At 48.0% G+C, this 27429-nt stretch overlaps 1 protein-coding gene across 6 annotated transcripts in view; it reads left to right on the top strand.

Annotated features, from left to right (window-relative positions):
• Positions 1-27429, top strand: part of RPH3A (rabphilin 3A) — a 114992-nt gene that overhangs the window by 15132 nt on the left and 72431 nt on the right. For 5 of the 6 annotated variants that reach the window (XM_034791329.1, XM_034791335.1, XM_034791331.1 and 2 more), the window contains exons 2-3: positions 20301-20396; positions 22264-22275. In XM_034791329.1, coding sequence (XP_034647220.1) covers positions 20320-20396; positions 22264-22275 — 89 coding nt within the window. In that variant the 5' untranslated portion in view covers positions 20301-20319. The remainder of the gene's footprint in view (positions 1-20300; positions 20397-22263; positions 22276-27429) is intronic. The other variant, XM_034791334.1, reaches the window with a different exon arrangement.

Here is a 27429-nt window from a genome sequence, read left to right as displayed (position 1 = left end):
TTGGCTGTTGAACTGATGATCTTTCAAATACTGAAGCTTCTTCATTTTTACCACGGACACGAGAGATGCAAGCAGGGCCGGTGCAAGGAAGTTTCGTGCCCTAGGCGAAACTTCCACCTTGCGTGCCCCCCCCCAGCTAACCTCTCCCCCCCGCGGCAGCTAACCACGCCCCCCACCCCCACCAGAGGAGCCCCCCGCCACGGCAGCTAACCTCGCCCGCCGCGGCAGCTAACCCAGCCCACCGCCCCCCTGGCCTGGGGAGCCCCCCCCACAGCAGCTACCTCCCTCCCCACAGCTAACCCCGCCCTGGGAGCCCACCCCAGCTCACCTCTGCTCCGCCTCCTCCACTGAGCACGCTGGCGCCGCTCTAATTCCCCTCCCCTCCCAGGCTTGCGGCGCCAATTGGAGGAGAATTAGAGCGGGGGCTGTGTGCTCAGCGGAGGAGGCAGAGTGGAGGTGATCTGGGGCGGGGAGCGGTTCCCTTGTGCGTCCCCCCGCCCCTGGTACTGCGGGTGGCCTCCCCGCGCCCCCCCCCGCCCCAGCTCACCTCCACTCCACCTCCTCGCCTGAGCGGGCTTTTAGGCACCCTCAAGCACTAGGCGCCCTAGGCGGTCACCTAGTTCGCCTAGTGGTTGCACCGGCCCTGGATGCGGGCTGCTAGCTGTTCCGTTCAGTGGCTTCTCTGTACAGGCATCTCTTTGAGAGGAGGGTTGTTAAAGTGTGGGCGATGTGATGCATTTTGGGTTTGATGCTAAGCTTCTTGTGCACACGATTGCTGGCTCTGCAGGCTTGTTCTTCTGCATCTGTTTAGTTATTCCTACTCCTAGAGGGGCTGGGACTGCCTTCGTGCTGGGTTCATCCCACCCAAATATCCGGGGCTAATTAATACAATCCTCCAACCTGATACCTGGGAGGAAGAGAAGGGGGTTGAAGAACAGTAGTTGGAGAACGACTCCGTGATTATTTTTTCCCTGGTTCTGGCACAAGTATTGTTTCAACTGTGTTCTGGGCTCCCATCCTGCATAGACTGAGCAGAAATCGAGTTTATTATTTATGTATCACTGTTCTTATTAAGTGCTGACAGTATGCTCGGAACACAACACAACCCTACCCGATCCGGAGAACTGACACCCCCAGAGAACTGGGAAACCCCCAGAAGAGAGGGCCTTTTTCTTTATCACGAATAACCAAAGGGCCAAATCCTCAGCTGGTGTAAATGGGCCTCGCTCCACTGATTTGCCCCAGCTGAAGAGCTGGTCCTGAGTCCCGAGGTGAGGCTGAATGAACAAAAAGGGAAAAGCTGTTTAACATTTATGTGTGGACTTTCTCCCCTTCCCCTTTGAATTCTCTTCCTATCCACCTGCTGTCAAGGCGCTGGAGTGTGGCTTGGCACGCAGTGAGCTCAGCAGCGTCGCACCCGTCGCTGTGCTGTGCAGAGCCGACCGGCAAATGCAGGTGTTTCGGCGTGTAGTTGCTAGCGACCAGCCTTCTGTTTTTGGGAGGGGCAGGTGTGGGGGTTACCACGATGGTTTGAACCAGAGTAGTCGTCTCGCTATGAATCAGCGCAGTCACCCTCGCTGCCTCCCTAGTTAGCTGTATCCTCAGGGATATAAGTTAGAGGAGCAGATGTGGAATCTGGGAAGTTTTCCAGATGATCACTGGGTGGGGTGGGGTGGGGTTTGGGTGGGCTGGGAGCTGGACTGAGCTGAAGTCTCCTGTCTGGAACACTGTTGCTAGCAGCACTGAAGCTGTGTGGGGCATGGATGCTGGTCGGGAAGGGACTGGTGCTTTTTTGCCCTGCTTGACTTCGTGGCACAATACAACTTCATTCTGCAGAGGGTCTTTCCCCCAGCCTCAGAACAGCGGGGCATAGCCCCAGGGGGATGGGCTGCCCTCTGGCAGCAGGAGTGCTGGTCATGGAGAGGAGCTGCTGGCTGATGGCAAGACTGGAGTATGGAAGATGGGGCACGTCTCCTCAGTGCACTCCCTGAGCTGCAGGGACTTCTCCCACAGCATGTAAGGCAGGGCCTTGGTGGCCAAGTATCTGGGAGTAGTCAGGGAGGAGCTGGTAGCTAGTACCAGGTAGTTGACATCTCCAGGTTGCCACCCAGCGGTTTTGAAATCAGGGCCTCCTACAGCACTGCATTGCCAATACACATCTTCTCTTTGAGCCATGCCAAGGGAGGGCAAGACTCTCCTTTTGCCTTCGGAAGGCACTGACCGGTCACAACTCACAGTAGGAAATATCCAAACAGTGCTGAGATTCCCCCCTCTCCCTCCATGACTGTACATGTTTCTTGGTCCAACCTACGAGACTGGAATGTGACTGAACAATCGTCTGACCCAGGAGCCTGCTTGGTAGGGGAGGATGTGAATGTCGGACTCCCTCAACTTCAGACCACACCTCTTTCTTCTGCCTGTGACTATATAGCTTTGATACAGGCTAGAATTCATGGCTGCTGCTGACCCATGTTGCCTTGATGCTGTGATCTCTGGATAGGAAAGATGCCAGTTAAGTCAGGGATCTCTTGAGGTGGACGGTAGAGAAATGTAAGTTCTGTATCCTGTCTGCTGCGAGCGAGTAACAAACTTTGTACTTGGACGTGTGCTGCAGAAAACCCGGGCCAGTTGGCAGAGAGAGTCCATGCTAGATGACCCAATTTTGACTGCACGTGGTTTGCATGTTTGTTCTACTGGTGAAGAGACAAATATGCTCGTGCATGGGTGCATCTGTGCTTCCTGAATTGATTTTGCCCAGTTTCAAATATGAGGCCCCAAAATAAATAAATAAATGAATAAAAAAGCTCTGATTATCTTCAGACTGAGACTCATCATATGGAGTCAGCAAAACATTTAGAAAAGTCCCAAATACAGAGATAAGCAGCTAACGTGTTTATGTGAATTTTCCTTTATGCACTCAAGTTGTAATCCTACTGTAGTTTTTATGTGTGTATAGTATTAGTTCCTGCTAAAAGGTCCTACTGTATTTAACATTAAGAGCTTAGCAGCAGCATTATAAACATCTAGGATTTCAGGATGGAGAGCAGATATTATACCACGCTGGGGTAAAGTTGGAGCAATTCATAGAGGACTTTCTTTTAATTCATGCATTAGCAGATTTGTGGGCTCCCTCATACAGAACAGATTTGGCGATGTTAGTCTTGCGGCTGTTCCACAAGGCCAGGAGTGAAGACCTCAACTCTATTTCTGGCTCTTCCGTAAACTTACCATGTGACTTTGGGCAAGCCACGTCTGCCTCAGTTTGCCCATCTGTAAAATGGCTGTAATACTATTTAGGGTAGTCCCCATGAGAAAATCATCACTTGCCAAGTAACCGCATGGCTATGTCTCGTTATTTCCTATTCTTAGCACAGGGCAAATCTGTGAGATCTCAAATACCACTATGTGGGAGGCAAGAGCTCTTTTGAATGGTGACCATTGTGCGAGTGTGACAGGGCTGATATCGGAATACGTGCATTCATGTTTGAAAAGTGCTTTGAGATCCTCAGGCTAAGTGGGGCTGTATTTGCACAAAGTGTGATGCTAAAAGAAGATGTAATAAAGTAGTAAGCTCCAGCAAAAAGAACGATCTCATTCTAGCAATTGAAAAATTGGCTCCCTAAAGAAACTTAAACTCGAGTAATTAAGCATCTTTAGCTGGGCAACTCTCTCCCACCAACTGAACACAAATCCCCAGCCTCTGTTTCCGAGGGCAGCACTAAAGGCTTTCTTATGGGTGGAAAGAGGAGAATTTTAAGATAAGTCAGTTCTTGTCCAACTCTGATTTATTATCTGATCTGACTCCGGATAGTCTGTGCTAGGTTATTCCCGTGAGTGTCATCACCTCTTAGGATCCCAAAGCAAATACATGTTCTCTTTTGTGCAGCTTAGCCATGAATCTTGCAATTAAAAAGAAATAGTTGAAAAGCTTGTTTCAATGAGATCAAAATTCCTCTTTTTGCTTGAGCTGGAGGATCCAAGAGCAGAAACCTAGGCTGGGCAGTGTGGTCTAGTAGATAGAGCACTGGACTGGGTTCTTTTGTTCCTAGCTTTGCCACTGGTCTGCTGGGTGACTACGGGCAAGTCAAGTTCCTGCTTTTTGCCTCAATTTCCCCATCTCTAAAATCAAAGATGACCTGTTATTCAGGTGCAGTAACCAGGATCCAGCTATGTAATTTGTATAAGTAAAATGACATTAGCTGCCACCAATGTAATCTTAATACTTTACGACCTGGTCCATTTAAAGTCTTTGCTGTGCAAAGCCCTGGCATCCCTTAATGGGGTTGAGCTTAAAGCTACGCGGACACTTCAAATTTCCAGTCAGAAAGGTTAAAGTTCAGTCAAACTCCATTTTCCCTATTGTCAAACCTTGCTGCGAAGGTTCGGATGGAATTGGTTTACAAAGCATCGCTGGGACTGGGACTAGTGGCCATGTTGTAAACTATCATGTGACTTGTCCCATATGACCTTTCCAAGGTAAGCCAGATTGATTGGAGGTGAGTCGTCCTTGGGTGTGAGCTGGGCCGGCTTCAGGCACCAGCGAAGGAAGCAGGTGCCTGGGGCGGCCAATAGAAAGGGGCGGCACTCCATCTGTTATTGGGGTGGCACATCTGGGTCTTCGGCGGCAATTCAGCGGTGGGTCCTTCGCTCCCTCTCTTCCTCTTCAGCGGCACTTTGGCGGCAGCTCCATCGGGTTTCTCTCTTTTTTTTTTTTTCCTTCGCCGCTTGGGGCAGCAAAAAAGCTGGAGCTGGCCCTGGGTGTGAGGCTCAAATTGGGTGAGACGTTCATTGAATACAGTGCAGAGTTGTGTGTATCAGACCTTTATTCCCCATACTTCTTCACATTTCTCCACGGTCTCACCTAAGGATCTCAAAACCCATTACAAACGCTAATGAACTAAGCCTCACAATTCCCGATGAACTGGGCAAGTATTATTCCCACATCACTGGTCTTGAAAGAGGGACAGAGAAGCCAGTCCAGTCCCACAGGATATTACTGGCACAGCAGCTGGGAATAAAACTTGGGGCTCCTGACGACCAGACTTTTGTGCCTTAACTGGAAGCCCATCCTTCCTCACAAATCTGTTAGTTGTTGGGCTGACGTAATGCGACAGCAGCACCAGTAGACGTTTTTAAATGATACAAGAGTTGGCAGCATCTTTTTAGCAAAGTCTTGGGATAAAGTATTTCAATTTGTTAACTTAAATATTTCACACACCCCACTGATCGAGACCTGCAGTCTGCTCTGCCAGGTATTATTGCTCAAGTGCAAAGGGTTGGACAAATCCAACTGTGAGCTGTTGTTTTTCTTCTTTATCTTGTGCTAAAAATGCACCAGCAGGCATTAGAATGAGCAAGCGTGGATGCTGGAAGTAATGCAATTTAGGTCTTCAGAATCTATTATTTATAGGCACAGAGAAAGGCTTGTGTATTTCACCAGGGATGGTCTCTGGGTTTTTTTCGGTATGTACCGCTGTAGGAAATGCCGTTGGCGTAACCATTATGAGTAGAAAGTTCTAGTCCAAGAAGCGAATTTTGCTTATTCCTGGCTGAAAGGTCAGTTGATTTCTTTGACTGTTTAGGTAGACAGACCATGTGAGAAGGTGGTCCCTTTTTTAGATTTCATTTTGCTGCTGCATGTGGCACAAGGGAAACCAGCTATCAAGTGGGAGGAAGAGGGCAGATGCTCCAGGCTGCTAATCTGTGACATGGGAGATCCAGGTTCAGTTCCCTGCTCCACTACAGGTTATCTGTGTGATGATGGGCAAGTCACTTAAGCTCTCTGTGCCTCTCCTCCCATCTACAAATGGGGGATAATATATCAATGCCCTAAGTCACAGGTAAGTAGTGAGGACAAATGCATTATTAGTTTGTGGGGTGCTCAGATAATGGGGGATTGCATAAATACATTGCTCTAGATGAAGATAACATGGTAAAAACACTGCATGTTTGCCATAGGTTTTAATTTACTTCGATAGTAAACTCTCTCTCTGTGCACCCTGCACAATAGGGCCCTGATGCTAGATTATGGCCCGAAGGGCCTACTACAATCCAACTGCTTATAACTGGGAGGAGTGCAGATTCCAATGGCCGCTAACGCGCTCCTAAATTAAATGACTCGTTTAATGTCACTGCCCTTCCTAATTTTCTTTGTGCCAAAACGGAATGTGCACTGTAGGAAAATAGTGGAACGTTATTTATCCAGATCAGAGCTGCTTGCACTGGATAGTTTTTGTTTTCTTTACAAGTTGGTGTCTGTAGAGAGGGGCCCTAGTTATTGGAGAAAAACCTTTCCAATACTTGAGAATAAATAAAATGTTGCTGGGTTGTGGTTTTTATTGCCCTGCCTCGGTCTGGGAAAGTTTCAGTTTCTCTCCTGGCTCAAACTCCACCCTGTCAGCGGGTGAGTTTGAATGGACACTTTGCAGTTTTGCCAATAACTTAACTTTCTTAAAAGAAAAAAAATGGCTGAATGACGCCATCTTGTTCCATTCCTCATTCGGAGTGGGAGGGAAGCAGGATCATTGTCCCATTTTACAGACGGTGAATTAAGGCACACTGAGTCATGTTAATGTGTGGCAGAGCTAGGCACTGCCATGCAATATCCTTGAAAGACCTTATTGTATTAATCTTGTGTATTATTGTTGACTGAGATGATATATAACCTCTCTGGGGGGAAGATGTGACCGATGTAGGAACTGGGAGTTCAAAAGGCTACACTGAGAATATACCAGACAAGTATGGACTTTTGGGACAAAAGTCTTAAGTGGATTTCCTGGGGAATCCCTAGGGAGTGGTCAATGCAAACTCTGATTATGCAAAAAAACCAGCCTTTTGACGCCTCACCTTGAGGAGAGGGTCACTGTCTGTTGATTAGCTATTACAGAAGGCCAGGCTCACAGTCCTGAGCTTAGAAAGAAGTGACTGGTCTGCCCAGTGTTTATTCTGGTTCTGGATCCAAGATGGGTATGAACTTATAACCGCAGGGAAAAGCCAGTTGTGGGGTTTGATGGACTAAACCTACCAGAGCCCTAGGCTGGAGCTGGGGTGACCCTCTGGTGAGCTTTCTAGTAGGTGTGTAGGAAAGTCTATCGTTTTAATCTGTTTTCTGTGTAACCTTAAGAATAAAAGTGCTTGCTTAGAAGGAGCTGTGGGGTAACTTATAAAGCAGGCAATCCGCTGGTCACAGCCTTCAGAGAAAAAGAAAAATGCAGGCAATGGCCTTTTGGGCAGTCTGGCTTGCTGGGGCTATCACAATATAAGGCAGGGAACTGTGCAGCCTGAGGGTTGGTCAGGAGGGAGCGAGACATGGGTCTCCACCCAGGAGAGCTGGTGGCTGGGCACCAGAAACCTTGACGTGGGTGCCCATAAGAGACCACGAAGAGTGGAGGATTGGGAAAGTGCGATGCAGTTCCCCTGAAACGGTGACACCCAGATCTTCTGAATCCCAGCCCAGTGCCTTAACCACAAGACCTCTGGCAACCGTCTTTTGTGCCAAGTTAGCATATTTCTAGGGCGAGAGCAAAAGCACATGGTGGACTGGCTCCAGGGCGCTATACCCCTCTGCGCCGCCATGCTGGAGACTTCGGTTAGGCTTCTTCTCCTCCTCTCCTGCCGCTGAGTCTGCTTCGGAGCGTAGCGGGCTTGATCCAACAGCCCACGCAGTCCCAGGGGGCCTCTCTCCATTCACTTCAGTGGGCTTGGCATCAGGCCCAGAGAGGGCATCTTGGGTAGCTCCATTGTGACCTCCTTGGCTGACACAGGAGCTGTCGGGAATGGCCCTGGCTTGACGTGGGGCCTTGTAGCCCTGGAGGAGTTGCAGCCCTGCTGGGAGATTGGCATTCTACACAACCTGAACATGGGAACGTGCCTCTCTTGGTGCAGGGGGCTGAGAGCGCCAGTTCCCAGGGCACGCTGGGGCTTCTGCCTGTGTTCCTCTGGGACAACATGAACATCCTTAGCTGAGCAGGGAGCAAGGGCAGCAGCTCCACTGCCCAACCTGGAAGATCACCTGTGCCTGACTCCGAAATGACCCATGTGCAATGACACTTCTTTGGGCTGGGCACCTACGGCTCTCTTTAGTCCTGCTCCAGCATTCGAATCTGCTACCGTGGACCCCTGCCCGCCGGGGGGCCACGCGCAGACTGAGGGGTCTGTGCTAGCAGAGCTGATCACAGGATCAGGGCCGTGCAGCACAGTGGGAGCTGTGTGTACTTGGCACCTCTCCGGATCAGGCTGCCTGTTCACCCAGCCCTAAATATCTGCACGATAGTTTAATTTTGCCCCATGGTAAAAGCTCTGCGCTCCCCTTAAGGATGCACCATGGTCATGCTAGATGAGGTGCATGTTTGTTTCTTAGGGGACATCTATTTGCAGTGCACACATTGAACGTCGGCCAGCATCAGTTTCCCAGGAGTTAGTTTTCAGTCACTGGCTTCATTCCTTCAGTCAGGTGCTGGTGGCATCCGTCAGAGCGATCACTGTCACCCACGACAAAATTAGCTTGACTCTCTTGTGTTTGCTTGACTCTGCTGTGCCCTTTGACAGGTTTCCGTCATGTGACGCGCAGCCTTGCGCCTGCCTGAATGGAAGTGACCAGGGATAAATCGCCTCATTGATTTGCCCCTTTCTGGTTGGAATTTGGGGGCTTCCCCATCAAGCAGGCCATCTGCAGCCATTAATGCTGTCATCATCCCGGCTGAGCGGCAAAGAGGAACTAGTCAAACCGACTGGCCCTGCCAGCAAGCTGTCTCGCTTTTGCTGAAGTGAGTTGGATCTATTGCACCAGCAAAATATGAAAAACAGGCCAAAAAACGATAACTGCAGCTTCAGGATTGAAATATCTGTCTTTTAAAAGCCAGGATGAGCAGGGGACACATGTTGATTTGATTTTCCTAGCTGGGAAGCATAAATATACACTGTGCACATGGCAAATTTCCATCTCTAAAAACATTATGAACCTGAGAAGCCAGGGTTTATAACATTAGCACTGCAGGGGTTAGCCAGAATCCAATCGAGAATCTCATTAATAATCAGTGGTACAGCGGCTCAGAGAAGAAGCCCATTTCCAGCTAACTTCTGCAAGCCCCATACAAATCACTTCGGCTTGAATGTGCAGATCATTCTCATTGCTGGCGTAAATAACTTTGCCATTAGCGGCCCCTGTTCTCATTCATTTTTTTTTTGCCTGCAGAGCGTGGATTGGGAGATGTGGGCGGGGGGAGATACTAAGTTAATCAGCTGTAAAACAGACCTTTACAATTCTTTGTTTTGGGGACTGCTTTGTTTCTCGTCGTTCAGATCTGGTGTGTGCCCGAGTGAAATGGTCTTTGTTTGGGAGGGACAAGACAGCGCCATAGACCAGATAGCAATGCTCAGATGGCTGCTGCTTCGCCAGCCAAAAGCAATTCGTCCGGAATCCAGTACAGCCTACCCATCACAGAGCAAAGTCCTTTGGCTTGGAGCCACTGGAGCTGGCTCAAGGAGGGGCAAACTACCCATCAGCCTGGCTCACTGCACCCCTGTGTGGCATGAGAGGCTTAAAAGGGCATGTGGTGGCCACTGGACCTCAGCTACCCCCGGTGTTGTAAGTTTGAAACCCACCGTGGTGCTCAGATCCTACGATGAGGAGCACAGTATGAGAACCTGCATAGACTAGAACGCAGGGTAAGCACTGGTCCCTCTGCCTTTCCTAAGAGGGGTTTGGCTTAGGGCAGTCTTAAATGCTACTCAGGGGATGCTCTGAATCCACGCAGCTCCAGCCTGGCCATGCTCCTTTTCTAGCCAACATTGGCTTCCTTTTCAGTGCCATTGACCCCTATGCTACCCGTAGAGGGGAGATGATGATGAGTTCCTGCCATTGCAACCATGGCACCAGCAGCAGCTGGGCTGTAGTCAGCCCCTGGCTCTCACCCCTCTCCAGCGCTGCACCGTGTGGAGTAGTGTGAACACGAGGCGCTAAATGTTGTTTTGTTTAGGGGTCTGGCTCTCACGCTATTCATCCTAAATAAAATGAACAAGCCAGCCTACAACGGACCTGAGCTGCTATGACTCTTCACTCCCATTAATTTTAATTATTTTCTTTTCATCTGCAGTCAGGAGCAAATTAACTTGTTTGATTTACAGCAAAGTGCGAAGACATCAGTCATACGTTTCATTGTGGCACAAACCAGCCTGTGGGAGCCAAGCCCCCATATTTCATAAGTCTGGTCTGCACCTGAAGATTAGATTGATCTAGCGATGTCCTGCAGGGCTGTGAAAAACGTTGTGCCCTTAGCACCGTAGTTAGGTGGACCTAACCCCCAGTGTAGATGTGACTAGGTTGACAATAATTCTTCCATCAACCTAGCTACCATCTCTCAGAGATGGATTAACTACCGTGATGGAAAGTCCCCTTCCGTTTACCCGGAGTGGCTGTGCTGTAGACATGCCCATAGATGCAAAATGACCAAGCAAGATTCCCATGAGCCTTGGCAAACCGAGTAAGGGGAGGCACGTGGGGGTTTAGCAGAATATCCAACAGAGTGACTTACTCGTACTCAGTGTTAGCAGAAGCCTTTTCCCAGCTAAATTCGACAATTCCCAGTGAGAACCGAGCAGGTCACCAAGGAAACTCTAGTTCCCAGGATGAGGCTTCAGTGAGAGCTGGGCTTTAATTCAGCAGAGAGACGGCGACAGCTCCTGGTCTGTGCAGAGTCAATACAGCTGCCGCGGTGGCTACTGACCAATCGCCCCCCGTGAGCAGCAGCCCACGTGGAATTGGACTCCGTCTCGGTATTATTAAGAAGGCGTTGGGAAAGCAGCAGCTGCTTGACTGCTGCGGAGTCCTGTTGCGTGGACTGCGAAATAGACTAGCTGCGTCCTCCAGCTGGAATGAGCTGCCCACGGCTTCTACCAGCGGGGCTCTCCCGGGGCTGGCTCAGGCCTCCGGTGAGGTAACCTGCAGGATGCAGGCCCGCTAGGCCAGAATCATCCTGTTCCATTCTCCACTGAGTTCACCGAAGGAATCTGCTTGTTGCATTGGCTCCGCTCGTGTATCTGGCAGGCTGCAGAGGCATCTGTTTAAACCACGTAAGAGTCACCACCAATTTCTCTTCCAGGCTAAGTGTGCTATGGAAGGGGACGAGGGGAAGCGGGCAGAGCAACCTGAAGGTTCGTTAAACGGTATTGTTTTCAGGGTTAAAACAATACAGGCTGTAGGAGCCAATGGGGACACTTTGGGAGAAATCCTGGGAGCTTTGCCACTGACTTCAGTGGGGCCAGGACTTCTCTCCTAATTTCTGGAGGAAATGCCTCTGTCTTCTTCCTACCATGCAAAAGCTGTTAGGACTCTTGTAAATAGCAGGGGCTGTTAGAAGCCTCCTTTTCATGGCCGCATTTTAACTTTTTTTTTTGGGGTGGGTGAGGGGAGGTTTGTTCTGATCACCTTCGTTTTGCCAAGTCTTGGGTTGTTTAGTGTGAGTCTTGGAATATTTGGTGCCTTTCTGAAAGGCCCAGCTCCTGGAGTCCTGGGATGAGGCAGGAATCTCTGTTTTCATTTAAATAACAAAGTAAGGCTCTAGCCCATGTGGCTGCAGAGAAGAGCTTGAAAATGTGCCTCCTAAAGGCTCAAAAGCCAAAGGCAAATACAGCCCCCAGTATATTATTTTTAAAGGGTAGATCTCTTAATTTTTAAGCCAATCGTGTGATTGTTTTGGGGGTGTGTGTGTGTGAGAGGGAGCCTGCTTCATGAGTTGTGAAGTCTTGGGTTGGTGATTGTATTTTGATGGCTTCTTGAGCCCAGAGTTTGTTCTCTGGCCTCCTGGGGTGGTGGAGCTACGTCTTAGGGTCCGATGGGTGGGCACGATATGTGAAGGAAAGCACATGTTCTGAACGGACCTTTAAGAAGGAGTCCACATTACAGATCACTAAGTGCAGGTAGTGTGACCAGCCGTCCCAAGATGTAATTATTACACCCCTCCGCCCTACCCCCTAAAAAAAATGTTGTGATTTTTCACACTTGCTATCTGGTCACCCTGAGTGCAGGTTTCACTCAGCTCTGGCATAGATTTGGGATTAACTCAGTGGCTTTTGCCCAGATCTGTGCCAGGCAGAATTGTTACGTAGCTGTTGTTTTTACAGTACCCAAGAGTGTGCTACATCCTTCTCAGCAGAATTAGAATGGCACCGGCCCTGCTTACCTTCTAATTTTAGATAAATGAGGGGACCGAGGAAGGGGCGGAGCTGATGCAGTAGTAGGGCTTTTGCGTAGTCACAAGAACTTTTAATAACGATTGTTATTGACTCACTTCTTCTGAGCATCTTGGGATAAGCACTTCTTAAGGAGGGATTTGGACGAAGGGAAGGTAGCGGCTTGGCTGGGCAGATTAGGATATTAGGAAACACTTTTTCACTAGGAGGGTGGTGAAGCACTGGAATGGGTTACCTAGGGAGGTGGTGGAATCTCCTTCCTGAGAGGTTTTTAAGGTCAGGCTTGACAAAGCCCTGGCTGGGATGATTTAGTTGGGGATTGGTCCTGCTTTGAGCAGGGGGTTGGACTAGATGACCTCCTGAGGTCCCTTCCAACCCTGATATTCTATGATTCTAAGCCTGGATGTCTCTCTGAAAGAGATGCTGTAGTTCACACAGAAGCAATGGTTTGGATGCAGAAATAACTGAGTGGAGTTCTCTGGGCTGCATTATCCGGGAGGTCAGACTAGATGATCATAATGGTCCCGTCTGGCCTTGGAATCTATGACCTGGGGACTTGAGTCCAAGTGGATCGGGTCTGATTCGTTCACGTCATTAAAGGAAAATCCTTCTGAAAAGACTCGGGTGTGTTGGGGATTGTGAATGACTCTGCTCTGGTTGCAGTCTAGAAATAAATCACAAAACCTTGACTTGGAAACCTTTGCTCCGAGCCCTGGCCCTGTGAAACCCACTGCGGTAACGCTGCCTAGCTTTGCTGCCCTCTTCCTCTGGAGAGGCTGAAATCTGCACTGTAAATATTAAGACAGTTCCATGCACAGCAGTGGCTGCTTTGGGTTACTTGGCTATAGGCACATACTGGGGTGAACTTTTGGTATGTGGATACAATCTAAAAAATTTCCTTTCACATCAGTTTGTTTGTCCTAATTGTATATTTGTATATCTTTGGCTGGCATTGAATCTAATCAGTTCTCCATGCAGGTTTCAACAGAGGGAGCTTTTGGAATGAGGTGGCTTTTTATTAAATGTAATTGTTCTCACCCTTTGGATTGCCCTGTGAACGCTAACATGGCTGCGGTACAAAGGTTGGTACTCATTTGAGGGGGGACTTTTAAATAGGCTTTGCTCTACATCCTGCCCGAAACTGTTGCTCTTCACTGGTAAGCAAATGCTGTGCTGCACCCCAGAGATAGTTGCAGTTCTGTGGTGGATGTGATGAACAATCCAGGCGTATAGCTTATATCAGGCTTTTTTTGTTTGTTTTTGGTTAAGTTCTCCTTTGAGTTGGACTGTGCTATCTAATGATCGTTGTTGTGAAATATGCTAGGTAATATTCCTATATTCTCCATAACCCCTGTTATCTCTTTCCTGGGCCCAACTTGAGCCCTAAATCAAAGTAAACCAAAGTACAGCCTTGGTTTTCCAACCCCCACGTGAGGTTTGGTTGGATCTGAGGTTTGGATTCTGCACATCATAAAAGTGCAGCGTTTGGAACCTGGGTTTCAGCTCAGACCCATATCTAACTTCTTCTCTGTCTGTCTGGCCCATCCTGGAGCAGCGGTGGTTCAGGCCTGGGGTTGCTGTGCCTGGGGGAGGGGAGGTGGTACTCACAAGCGTATGGCACTCGGGAGACTGATGAGGAAAGGTAGAGCCGATTGATTAATGCACTGAGAATTGTAGTTAAATTAAGGATGTGGGCTTAATGGGCCAGACAAAGGGGATTGCTCTTCCTGGCTCTACAAAGGTAGAGGGAAATTTGTGAGTTTGGTGGCATAGGAGAATCAGGGCTGCCCGGCGCGAAGCTAGCTAAAGGAGGCCAAAAGGCGGTCGATGCAGCTGGGGCTTGCTGAGCATGCACAGGGTGATGCTGTGAGCACAAAGGCAGGGAGGTGTGGGAGCGGATGGAGAAAAGTAGACAGTCGCCAAGTGATGCCCTCCGCCGTATTCCTCCTCCACACTCAGCACTTCTGATTAGCTCCCCACCACGCGACTCCAAGGCAATTCTTTGCTCTTGGGAATGAGCATTCATGGTGGTGGGGAGTGTTGTGTTATTTGTAGTGCAGTCGAGAGGACCCAGTGGAGACTGGGGGCCCTGTTGTGCTGGGGGTTGCATAGACACGTGGCAAGAGAGAGTCTCTGCCCTGAAGAACTTACAGTCTGGATGGACAACAAGTGGGAGGGGAAACTGAACGGCAGAGAGGTGAAGTGACTTGCCCGACGTCTCCCGGCAGAGCTGGGAATAGAAGCCAGGTGGCCTGACTTTCCTAGCCAGTGTCTTACCCACTAGGCTACACTGCCTCACTGCTGTGTTGGGTCTAGTTTAGCTGGTAAGCGTTTTGGGTGCTGGTTAAGCACCGCACGCAAGTGATGCCAGATAATCAAGAACTGTAGTCGCCATTGACTTGGTACAGCCAGATGTACTATCGAGAGCGATGCAGGACGTTTGTTCTAGCGGCTCATTGCATGATTTACTGATTTTCACTGGGCCATAATAAATACCTATAGTCTGCTAGCTGAGAAGTGTGCTGCAGGTTTGGTCCAGCGCACCCCAACCCTCTGCCTCATCCCTGCCCTCAGCCCCCCGAACCCTCTGCCCTAGCCCTGAGCCCCCGCCTGCACCCTGAACCCCTCATCCCCACCTCCACCCCAGAGCCCTCACTCCCCCACCTCTGACCCCCTCCCACACTCTGAACCCCTCATCCCCACCCCAGAGCTCTCACCCCCCCACACCCCAACTCTCTGCCCCAACCCTGAGCCCCCTCCAGCACCCCAAACCCCTTATCCCTGCCCCCCCAGAGCCCTCAGCCCCCCACCCCAAATCTCTGCCCCAGCCCTGAGCCCCCTACCACACTCTGAACCCCTTGGCCCCACCCCCACCACATCACCTCCATGTTGGTGCACATAGCAAAATTCATTCTGCACATGGACGTAAAAAATGAGAAGGAACATTGGTCCTCCGTGTTCGTTTACCTGGTAAGGCTAGATGTGGAGATGTTGTTGCGTGGGCATCAGACTGGAGATCGCATGTACAATCCCCGCTGAGCAGCAGCGTTGGCAGTGTCTTCATGCTGTTCCTTTAAGTGCTGTCTAAGACCTCCGGAATGGCAGGCTGGGCGAATGGATATGGACACGCCCAGTTTGTTTAGAACATTAAATGATTTTTAACAGTTGAGCAATTTAGCCACAACTGGCTGGAGAGCTGTAACATGCGGGAGGGGAATGTTGGGAGGGGCTAGGCTAATTTGTGCGGCTGTGATTCAAGCAGCGATTGCTAAATGGCGGCAGCTGTGTCGGGATCTATTCTGGAACCCGCAGAAAGCAAACAAACACCATTTCCCCACAGGGGCTTGTGAAACGGGCGAAAAACAACGTATCGTACCCACGGCACATCTTTGGGGTTGGCCACCAGATCCCTTTGGAGCGCTGGTGGTTGGCACACTTCAGCCAGTCCCCCCACTGGTTGCTGGTTCTTTGGCCAGAAGGTTCATTGCTTGCTTGTGCTGTCCCTAAAGGGAACACGGGGTCTCCTGGGATCTCCTCGTCCCAAAGAGAGCTTTTGATTCTAGTCTAGCTGTATGGTGTTTTCCCCACCATTTTAAACATTGCCACGCACCCTGGTGTAAGAGCAACGGGGGCATATCAGGGCCTTCCAGAGGCAGGAAACGGATGGGACCTTATGCCACTGTTGTAAGTGAGAATTGCCTCTGTGCAGCTGTTGTGCCAGAGCTGGGCAGAAGTTGTGACCGGAGCAGAGCTTGGGTAGAGCAGAGAGTCAAGCTCTCAAAGACAAATTCTGCTCTCCGCAAGCCTGGTACAGTTTCCAACGTTGGCGTTGCATAGGTGAAAAGGAACAAAGCCTTTGGCCCAGGCAGCACGAATTCAGGGGCAGATTCTCAGCCCTCCACCGAAGTCAATGGAGTCATGCCAGCAGAAGACGTAGCCCTCCACAGTCAACATGAAGAGTGTGAGAAAGGCGACCCCAAGGAGGCCACTGAAAGCATATTAAGTATGGCTGAAATTGACAAATCCATGGCAGGGCATATTTCCCCTTGTTGAGAGGGAGGAATGGAGGGATCCCTTTAGAGCCATGGGAGGGGAATGCCGTTGTCCCTTTCAAAGGTGCCTTTGCACCTGCCTCGCTGGAAGAAGGGACTGGCCGGTGCCTAGAACAATGGGTGATGCCGGGGTAAAATGGACGTGAAGCATTCTCTGGATGCACAAAGAACGAGACGGGTTCACGTTCAGCAGGATGCAGTTTCCTAGGTGAGGAATGAGGTTTGAAGAGATTAATCTGGAGGCCAGGCTATGCACCAGCCTCCTCTCCCTCTTCTTACACTGACTTGGGCTCTGCAGGAGATTCTCCTTTCTGCTGCAGTCGGGAAAAGGCAATTCAAATGCAAGAGCTGGAAGCTATGCAGGCATCAGATACTGTATGATGAACACAGTCAAGGGAATGGTGTGATCCCAGCAGATCACCCTATGACAGCAGCACCAGCAGCTCTATCAGCCGGCCCTGAAGGGAAGAGAGGCAGGAAAGGAAAAAAAGGTCAGCTGTGAAATATCTGGAATTGTAAAACTTTTTGGGGATTCATGCTCTCAGGCTTGAGATTTGGGGGCCTGTATTCCTGTGGACTGTAGAGAGTTTTTAATGAAAAAGAAGAATTCATATCTGTTCTGGAGTCTTGTGGTCTCATTGAAACTGCAGCAAAACGAACACTTGTAGAGATGTCTCGCTGATTTTATTTCCCAAACTACTGACTTTAAGGGAAATCCAGCGTCTTTCCTGGTAAGTAGGTAAAAGAGTCTAGTGCAGCTGTAACTCCAGTGACCCTTATTCTCAAACGATGATGCTATTGTCTTTTGATAACTGTGTGTGGGAAAAACACAGCACCAAACTTTCACTGTTGTTGGTGGTGATAGTAAATATTTATGTCATGGCAGCAGACGCAGATCCCAATTGGGATTGATGCCCTGTTGTGTTAGGTGCTATACGACACAGCAAAGAGACAATCCTTGTTTTCTTATCTGTGTATCTATCTAATCCATTGTGCACCAATCACCCTGATATTGAGATGTCCTATATTCTCCATAGGGCAGATGGAGTGTCCTTTTAACTCTTTTTAACTAATTGGTTGTGACAAAGGAATAGGATTAAGAATTGCAATTAATGTCCTTTCACTGGAGCTGCTGCTGCTGTGACCTTTTTTAGAAAACGGTAATTGCTCGAGGAAAGGTGGGTTGGTGCCTTCACATTGCTGGTCTCTGGAAATCTGACAGCTCCCTGATTAACAGCTGAGAGCAAAGAGGCCCTAAATAGCCTCTCTCTCTCCCACTCCCATGTGCCCATTGTTTTGTAGCTCCTTAATATTATCTCCCTAGTTGCTTGCATGTATCAAGCCAAACAGAAGAAATCATCTGTATAGGGAGAACCTGCTGAGTTAAATTCTCACCCGTGCCAGCAAACTAAGACGGGGGGTGTTCTGACCACTATATTTTGTGCCGTATGTAAAAAAAAAAAAAGTGCTCCTCAAGTGGCATTATCCCCTGAAGAGGCAGAATGAACTGACAAATTCAGTGGTGGTTGATCCCTGCAGCTTAGTAGCGGCTGAGATTTCTCCAGCCATGTTTACTTGTGTTATTTTAGGACAGAGTTGGGCTTCACGTGCACGCACAAAACATATTTGGATGTTTGCAGGATTCCCTGAATGTGTTTGTCGCACTGTCTACCTGCATACTTTGTACTTGTCCTTTACTTGCTTTATGGGGCATCAGTCAATATTCAAACAGGGCAAGTGTAGTTCTAGCATTTTTATTTTTGTTTTCATCCTTCATGGGCCGGATCTTCTTGTGCAGCTGAAATAATAAGAAAGATTTGGTTTTCCCATGGTTGGTCTGTCCCAGAGTCGTGGAAATACCATGAACAGACCAGCTTTTATGTTATGCCAGTTCTATAGTTGGCTCCAAAAGGGGAAAAAGGAATCCTATGGAAATCATGACCACAAATGCCAAGTTCTCACTTGTATGCAGCGTTGTTATAGCCGTGTCAGTCCTAGGATATTAGAGAGACCAAGTTTTTTATATGCTTGTGCAACCAGAGTACACGTCACTACCATTTGAGTCACCTCTGTGCTTCCTGCCACTGCTTCTGTTTGCTTGCACTTTTTTGGTACATTTGCTGTATCCCACGCTTGGTCTCCCGCCCCGCTGGGCATGGTGCCGTTTGATATTTCGATACTTCCAACTTGCAGGGCCAGTGAATACAGCTGTGATTGAGGTTTCATGATGCAGTGCATCAGAGTGCTCCAAAGCTACTCTGGTCGCTACAGTGCAGCCTCCACTTCAGATTTTCCTTTCCAAAATGTACAGCCGTTTCCCTTGCAGAGAATCACTCAGACGCGCGACCACCTGGCGCCGTGTTGTTTCATTTCCAATAATAGCTGGTTATTGTGAAAAGCGACGCAGGGGCCCAACATGAAGGCAGTTATGGCTTTGCTAACAGTGACTGCTACAGCCCTGCCTATTGATAAATCTGTATGATCGGATCTTTCTGGTTTGGGTGTTTGCCCAGCGCTTATGCAGTAGGTAGGAAGTTGTCCCTTGGTACCTACCTTTGTTCCTTTTTCGAGAACCAGATCATTTTGGGATTCATGCTGATTCGGCTTAATAAAAACCTCACAGTGGACCAGATCCGCAGTGCGTGAAAATTGCTGAACTCAACAATCTGACTTGATTTACGCCAGCTTTGTGTATGGCTTAGTAGTTGTACATAGTGGTGTACCAGTAGCTCGTCAGGGTGTTCATTTAAAACCCCTAACGTGCTGTGGATTAAAAAGAAAAGATGAATGGGAAGAGCAAATCTGATGGTCCCAGATCATTACCTGAGTATATGGTAGATTATATTACATTATTCCCCTTATTCTGTGGCTTGCTTTGGCAGGACTGGCAAGTAGGTCTCTGCTCAGAGAAAGAGGAAACTAATGTTCAACTTGTGCAAACTCATAGGTGTAAGGGACAACTGGCCGGGAATTTTTCATCTAACTTTTTTTTTTTTGACAAAAAATGCCATTTTCATCAAAACTGAAACTTTAAGAAAAATATATTTTGACAACATTTTCTTTACCAGAACATTTCATTTCATTTTGTTTTTCTAATGTCGAAACAAGCCATCTCAACACTTTCAGAACAGCGGGTTTGGTTTTTCATTTTGAAATTGGAATCATTTTTTATATTAAAAAAAATTGTAAGAAGTTTTGAACAGGTTTAAATTGGAATGAGACATTTCGATTTGATCAGTGTTTTGATAGTCTCAAAATTATTTATTTTTTTATTTTTGAATTTCATTTCACGGGAAATTTCAGTTTCTTTTGCTTCCTTTCCATTTCAGAACGGAGAAATTCAAAATTACGGAATTTCTCATGAAATGGAAAAATCCAGTTCTCACCTGTGTCTAGTGCAAAGTAGAATCATTAACGGGAGCTGGACATGCTGTTCCTCACACACAACTATGAACACTTCTGTTGCCCGGAAATACCACCCCGGTCTAGAGGGTTGTGTTGCTGATACACATTACCTGGACTGTGGATGAAACTGATATTCCATCTCTTCCCCCTTCCTTTAACTTAGAACAAACTTAGCCAAAAATATGTTAACCATCTCCCCCCCTCATCTATTTTTTAATATCAGAAACTCTTAAATTTTCCATCTCATGAGTGGCTACACAGCCAAGGCATAAACTATCATCTGGAGCCTAAGCTGTGCAAAGTGAATTCTCATGATGTTGTTACAGAGGCCATTTAGAACTGGAATCATCCTGTATGAACAAGATCTCCAACCATTTTTTCAGATTTATGGAAGAATTAGCATTGCTGGGTTCATTTCAGTATGGCTCTACATTACATATTTATGCGCCAAAGTGAGATTTATTGTGGATTAGCGGGACAGAAAACGCATCAGCAATATCTAAATGTTCAGTGGGAAAATACCCTTTTTATTTAATTTATTTTATTTTTAAAGACTCTCCGGTTTGAATTTCCTGTATCTTCTCTTAACTTGACGGAGGAAGATGATCCAATATTTTATCTGACTGGTGACTTGCAAACTGTTTATTTTTCCAGATAGCCTCAAGAGTCAGCCATGACAGACACGATGTTTGGCAACAGTACTGATCGGTGGATGTGTCCAAATGACAGGCCGATGTCCCTCAGAGCCAAGTAAGGGAATTCTTGTTTGTTTGTCAATCTAGGATTGTTTGTGGCTAAAAAACGTATTGCTATAAAAATGTATTTGACATTTACATACAAAATTGGATTAATCAATGTAGATTCTACTCTGTTACACCAATGTAAATTCCAAGTAACTCCAGCTGCCAATCCAGATTCTTGTATTGTGTCCATCACCTTGGTGTCAGTACTTTTTGAAATGGACGGTGTTATTCTGGGTTTACCATTGCAATTGAGATAGGAAGTTGACACTGTGGCCTTGACCATGCTGAATTGTCTGTGAAAATCTCCTGCTAGTTCTATCAATGGAGTAAGCACTAATATAGACTGGTTGCTGGTGCTTGTACAAGCATGTCTCCGAAGTCTGCTCAGAACAGGAGTATCTCATATGATGGTTAAAATGCCCAGGCGTGGTCTGCATTGGCACTTTTACCACTGTCAGCACTGATGGAGCTGTGTGGATTACAACAATGGTATGAGGTTTTCAACAAATCCTCACACTTCAAGCATACCCTGTGTGTCTCTGGTGAACATGGAATTTAGAGGCATCCAAACAGGTCTTGTGCTAGTGAATCCCATTTGTTACCAGACCTTAATAAATAAAAAAATAACAATCAAGCCAGTCAATTTGCTCTGGAATTAAATCCAAATAATTTAAATGAATGGATGTGTGATGTATCCCTTATAAATAGATCAGGGATTTGTTTTTATTTTCTAATGTTGAGATATCATTGACATTTGCAGAGCTCGCTTTATTCTGTAGCGAGTTGATCAGAAATTAAATTGTTTGCTGATCAAAGCTCAGAGCCATATAAGTGACATTGTTCTACATACCTGATCTCTCACTACCCCAGAAAAGGGAGCCATCTCTATTTATAAAAGAAAAAGGTGAACTGGTGTTAATTATGTCTTCCCCAGGCTAGGCGATCACATGAAAAATTTCTTTCCAAGAAAGACTCGGACCTGTTAGCCGAGTTCGTTTGCAACTTCTAACCTTCAGCATTTTTTTTTTTAGTGTGTGTGTGTGGGGGAGGCAGGAGGGGGAGAAAGAGTTTATGATGGAAACACTGATTTGTATTAACCTACTGTGTTGGGAAAGTGAGCCTCGAAGATCAGTGTGAATGACTTGAGTAATTTCTAGGACAGTATGTCGTGCTAATTGTTTATGGAAGAATCTGTACTGCAGTCAAAATAATCAACTGTTGCAAGGATGGAAAGATTTTCCAAGAGAAAACAGAAGTTAAAGGTTGATAGGACTTGATGACAGGAGATGGGACCATGGCTACAAAGAATCTGGATCTAAAGGTCCCCAGAGCTTGGCAGTATTTCGATTCAGGGCTTGTTCAGAACCATACAAGGCCCTCTTGCATAGGCTGGTGTTGGTGTTTGGAGCTAGGTCTGCATTTTCCTAAAGTCAGGCCTGTTGGGTCCAGGATTTTACTTGGGGCCTCTCTCTTTAGCAGTTATGACCTGTCCCTGTTCCTTTCCTCTGTGTGTTTGCTGCCATTGCTAAGGGCCATGGCCATCGTGGTCCAGTGCCTGACATGCATTTGCCATTTCCTGTGCAGCGGGGTCTTTGGGAACAGCAAGGAGAACGTGTAGGCTCTCCTGTGAGTGTGTGGGGGTGTGTGTGCAGGCCCCAGATGACTCACGCCTGCCCTGAGCTTGGGCTCAGCAGCGTGCTTCTCTGCAGCGGGTTCTGGAGGAGTAATGGGAACAGTCTCGAGAGAGCGACAAACTGTCAGTTTGAATCACGGCTGAAACAAGAAATGCTGTTACTGCTGCTAGAATGAGTTGTCGTCATTGTTTCTCTCACCTAATCTTTATTCCCTCTCTTTTTTTGTATGCCTTCCTGCAGTGAAAAGGAACAGTAAGTATCCCGCTTGCTTCTTGCTCTGTTGTATTTTGCTTGCACCCAGAGGCATTTTTGTGGGCTTCAAAGGCAAGGCGAGATGTCATTAAAAATAACAGCTTTGGAAAAAGTCCTATATTTTAAGCAACTTCAGGAAATTTTTCAAAAAACTCCACAGCATCCCCAAATGTCTCTGCTTTGTCCCCTCACTCAGTAGCGTAATGCAACTCTACTGGGCATACGTACAAGCTGTAATATGTACATCCTGCCTGCCAAGGCACTTTACAGATCTAAGAGCTAATAACGGCATTAAATAATAGCACCGGTAGAGAAAAATGAACATGCAGAGGCCAGGGAGAAAAAGTGAGGTCTTCATCTGAGATTTGAAGAGAGATGACAGGCCAGATCCCTGGCTGGTGTGTATCCATGTGGCTCCCTGACTGCCGTTGATTTATATCAGCTGAAGACCTAGCCTGCAGAGTTGATGAGAGAGATACAGGGAAGCTGTTCCAGATGGTGGGAGCTATAGAGGAGACTGTTTTTGCAGCCCCAATGGCAAACTTGCATGGCTGGCTGGAGGATGAGTGAAGAGAATTGCTTAAGCAAATTTTTAGTCTTTTTTGTTTTTTCTCTATCTTTGTCTGTATGAAAAATGATCTTGGCTTCTTGGCATTTGCGGTGAGATGTGCTGAACCTTCTGAACTGGAGGGGATCCAGATTTATTCCCCTTGACACAATCTTCTAGTGTTTCCTGAGAAAGCACTCTTCTGAGGGGAATCTCTGGCCAGCATTTCTCACCTAGCGGAGTTGTAAAACTGAAAGGCCCACCTCTCCTTTCACCTATGTGTAAATCAGGAGCAGCTCCACTAAAGCCAGTGTAGATCACCCCTGCTCTACACGGGTAGGAGATCTGGATCAGAACCATTCTCTCTTAAAACACCCGAATCACTGCAAAAGGGCAAACACAACTAACCCAAATGCATTGAATTAGCTAGGGTTCCACTTGCACAAATGAGCCTCTGTGATGCCCTTAGGACGGGGAGAGACAGAAATGAAACGCCCTGTGAGTGGGTTATTATTTATTTAAAACAATTTGCCGTGCAGACTGTGGAGCTGAAGTTAATGCCAGGGGCCGGACTGAAGAAGCTTGTGCCAATGCAGCGGTGCTCACCCTTCGGGCGGTGCGGGGGCAGGCTGCCTCGGAGGCAGCGTTGTCAATGAATGAGTGATGTGACTCACGCAGTCAAGTCTGGGGCACAACAATTTGACCGTGAACCCCCTACTTAATCCTCTGGTGTTGATTGGAGAAATATCAGCTGAGTCACTGTTGCATTTGCAGGGGAACTGCATGCAGTAGGAGCAACTGCCAAGACATTTTTGCCACTGTATTGTCTCCCTGTTCCTATGGCTTTTCTCCGGTCAGATCTGAAGTAGAGCCCATCAAAGTCAGTGGAAAGATTCTCGTTGAATACAATGGGCTTTGAATCCGTCCCTAACTAATTACAAGCCACAATCTATGGGGTAAGCTACCCTTTGTAATAACATGCCACATTGATATCTGGGGTCAGTACGCCTGAGACCTTCTAAAAACAAGACCCCTTCTCCTCAATCTGCCATTCTGATCTTGCTTTACTTTAACGCAGGACCTAGCCAAGGCAGTTTTGACAAAGAAATAGAATAAAATGAGCCGTGGACATTTACTTGTTATACCTGTGTAATGCACAGATCCTACAGCCCATACATGAGAATAGGGAACATAGTGTCCAATTCAGATCTTGCAAGCAGTAGTAAGAACAATTTGTGCTATATAGACACACAATATTTTGCTCCCTGGCATGCTGTCTTTGTTTGGAGCTCCAGCTGCTGCTATGTCGGGAGCATGAAATAATAGAAACGATTCCTGCTTGAAGCTGTTATGTTGCAGTCATCTATTTATATGAATCGGTTCGATTCAGTAAGTGTGTATCTGAAACACAAATTGTAAATCACTGCTGCCTAATCTCCTTAGTGGCATGTTGACAAATACTTGTTTGAGAGTTTCATATCCATGTCGAGAACGTTACAAAGAAATCAGACATTTGAAATCCAGCACTGCTCATCTGGAAAGAGAAACATCATATTTATCCCTCAAAAACTACTTGGATGCTTCAAACACTTGCCGTTTATGGTACACATTTTCATAGTCATTAAACCATTCAGATGCAACTGCTAATTTACCCACCTTGTATCACACTTCGTGGGGAGTGGCTGAAGACCCATTAGGATGGAGCTAAAAACAAAATCAGCCCTTGACTCTAGAAATGAAATATTGCCTGCCCTGTAGTTAAATTAAACGTTGCTTGTGACTGTCACACGGATACAGTCTCTAAGCAGTTATTGAATTAAAGCACACAATACACGAACAGCCGCTTTGGGATTGCTGGGTGTTGGCATGCACTGGAAGGTTTTACTCGTAGAGAATCTAGGGACAGTCTCATTTAAGATTGTAAATGAATGCTTGTTTTTGTTTAGTGCTTTGCAGCCTACAAGTTGTGAGAACCTTGTTCCAAATACTGTTTTCAAAAACCTTGCGTCTCCTTGCTTCTCCTTTCACTTACACTGGTGGTAAACCAGGAGCAACACTGTGAAGGTGAACGGAGCAACTCCGGTGTGAGAGGAGAATGAGGACTCCTCTCTGTTCCCTTTCCTCACCTGGCTCCGTCCTCTCTCAAATGCATGGCAGGAGGAACTAGACCTACATCTCCACCGACAAAGCTCTTCCTGAGCGGCTGTAGAATTACAGGGCTCACCTCCCTCTACATGCCCCCAGGAGCAACCACTGAAGTCTGACAGGCAATGCCCCTTAGATGTCCTTAATCTAAGGGAAACCAGCCCTCTTGCTAGCGTTCCCTTGTAAGCCCCCAAGAGATCCTTTCTTCCCAAGGCTGGGATGAAATACACTTGGCCCAGCTTTGTGTCTCCTGCATTATGGAACTGCAAACGTTAGTAGAGAAGCCAGCCCAAAGGAACTGCGAGGGTTGAGATTGTACAGCCTGTAAGTCATGGCAGTATTTAGGCCCCGCTTGTCTAGCAGAGATGGGTCAATAGCCAGCCAAACAAAATTGTTGTAAGGACCCAGGGACTAGAACCCATAGTCTAGGGGAAGTTGATATGCCCACAGCACCACCAGGAGATCATACAGAGACTCGGCCAGGGAGCACTGTGAAGAGTAGGTGCCACAGGAAGTACCGCCTATGAGACCCAGAGTGACAGTACCCTGTGACCCTCTGATTGGCCAAGTGCCCCTACTTAACCCTAGTGATTGGCCTGGGGAACCACACAGATTGAATGCCTGATTTCACCTCATCTCCTGGCTCTTGTTTATGGACCTGGCCTTGCGATGCCTCCAGTCCAGCCTAGTGATTCCTGTTCCTGGTGGCCAGACCTCAGTCCAGCTGTGACTGCTAGGCCAGACTGCCTATGCCACAGTCCCGTACAATTGTAGGGGAAGTTACCTGGAGATACGCTAAACTACTTGGTTAAGACAGGGGCTTGCCTATGGAGGGACTTCTTAATGGGCGATTTCCAGTGTTGTAGATTGTAACGTTTCCGATGAAGCCATTGTTTTCTGTTGGCTAGGGTTATCATACGTCCGTTTTTTCCCGGACATGTCCGGCTTTTCGGCACTCAAACCCCCGTCCAGGGGGAATTGCCAAAAAGCCGAACATGTCCAGGAAAATGCCGGCTGGGCACTTCCCCTCCCGCAGCTGCTCTGCTTCTCCCCTGACTCTTCGGCTCTGTTTAAGAGCCGAGCTGCCCGAGCGCTATGGGCTTCGGGCAGCCCCCTTGCCTCTGGACCCCAGCTGCCGGCCGGGCACTTCCCCTCCCGGGCTCCGGCGGTGCAGGGTCCGGAGGCATGGGGGCTACCCGAAGCCCGAGCGCTACTGGCTTCACGGTTTGCCGGGCAGCCTCCAGATCCTGCGCCCCCGGCTGGGCGCTTCCCCTCCCGGGCTCTAGCTGCGCTGGGGAAGCACCGGCTGGGGGCGCAGGGTCTGGGGGCTGCCCGGCAAACCGTGAAGCCGGTAGCGCTCGGGCAGCCCTTTTCGTTTGGCTGGGAGTGGGAGGGAGGAGGGGGCGGAGTTAGGGCGGAGTTGGGGCGGGGCTTGGGGTGGGAAATGGGCGGGGCCAGGGCCCGTGGAGGGTCCTTTTTATTTGTTAAATATGGTAACCCTACTGTTGGCGTGCTGGAGGAGCCTTTGACTTGCAGATTTAGCCTATGTGCAGCCTTTGACTACTTGAAATTTCCTAACCTTGACATGCCAAATTCTCATAGGTAGCTACTACATTGTTCATGGCTAGGATTCTGGATTCTCAGAAACTCAGGTTTTTTTGTGTTTGTTTTTTGCATGTGTGGGTCAGGAAGCTGGCCATCCAACTCCCACATTTGGGTGCAGGAATTACTTTTTTTGTGTAAAAATGAGTGCTTGGTACCCCACCGCAAGGCACGGGCTTGAGCCCAAACCCAGGATCTGAATCCCTGTAATTTTGTAGCTTGACTCAAGCTCTTCCCAAAGTTGGGGTGGGGAGGGTGTCAATATTTGAGTGTGCAAAATTTTGTGCCCTGCCCCTTCTCCAGGGCCCCGCTCCCACACACTCTGTCCCCCCCCCCGTCGCTCACTCCCCCCCAGCCGCACTCATTTTCACTGGGCTGGAGCTGGTGCTGGGGGTTGGGGTTCTCAAGGGCCGTCAATTCGTATTTATTTTCCTCTCCCAATGGCACTTGTAAATTCCATAGCTTTATCCTGTTGGTCCTGATGTAAGGAGGTTAGCTTGCCTTGATTTGCCAGGTACTTCAGCAGCACATATGCAGAGTTTGTGTAATTGATGTCCCTCCCTCCCTCCCTCGCGAGTGCATAATCTGCTGTGTTTCTCATAGGGGCCTTAGCTATTCTGCTGAATAGTGCAGAAGGGGGAAAATGTGTTCTGGGGACCACAGGATTGAAAATCCCCCCGAGTCTTAGAAACTCGGGTTAGACTCCATCACGGGGCCTTTGTTGGGAGTTCTGTTTTATTAATGAAGAAGTTCAGTGGAATATTTAGTGCATCATTGAAGAGAGCATAAAATAAAGACTTTCTGTATTGATTGGAAACGAAATGCTCAGCAGAACTTGGCCGCTAACGCAACGCCAGTAT

This window comes from Trachemys scripta, chromosome 15 (assembly GCF_013100865.1).
Source record: "Trachemys scripta elegans isolate TJP31775 chromosome 15, CAS_Tse_1.0, whole genome shotgun sequence".
NCBI lineage: Eukaryota > Metazoa > Chordata > Testudines > Emydidae > Trachemys > Trachemys scripta.
This window is presented reverse-complemented; position numbering and strand designations above follow the sequence as displayed.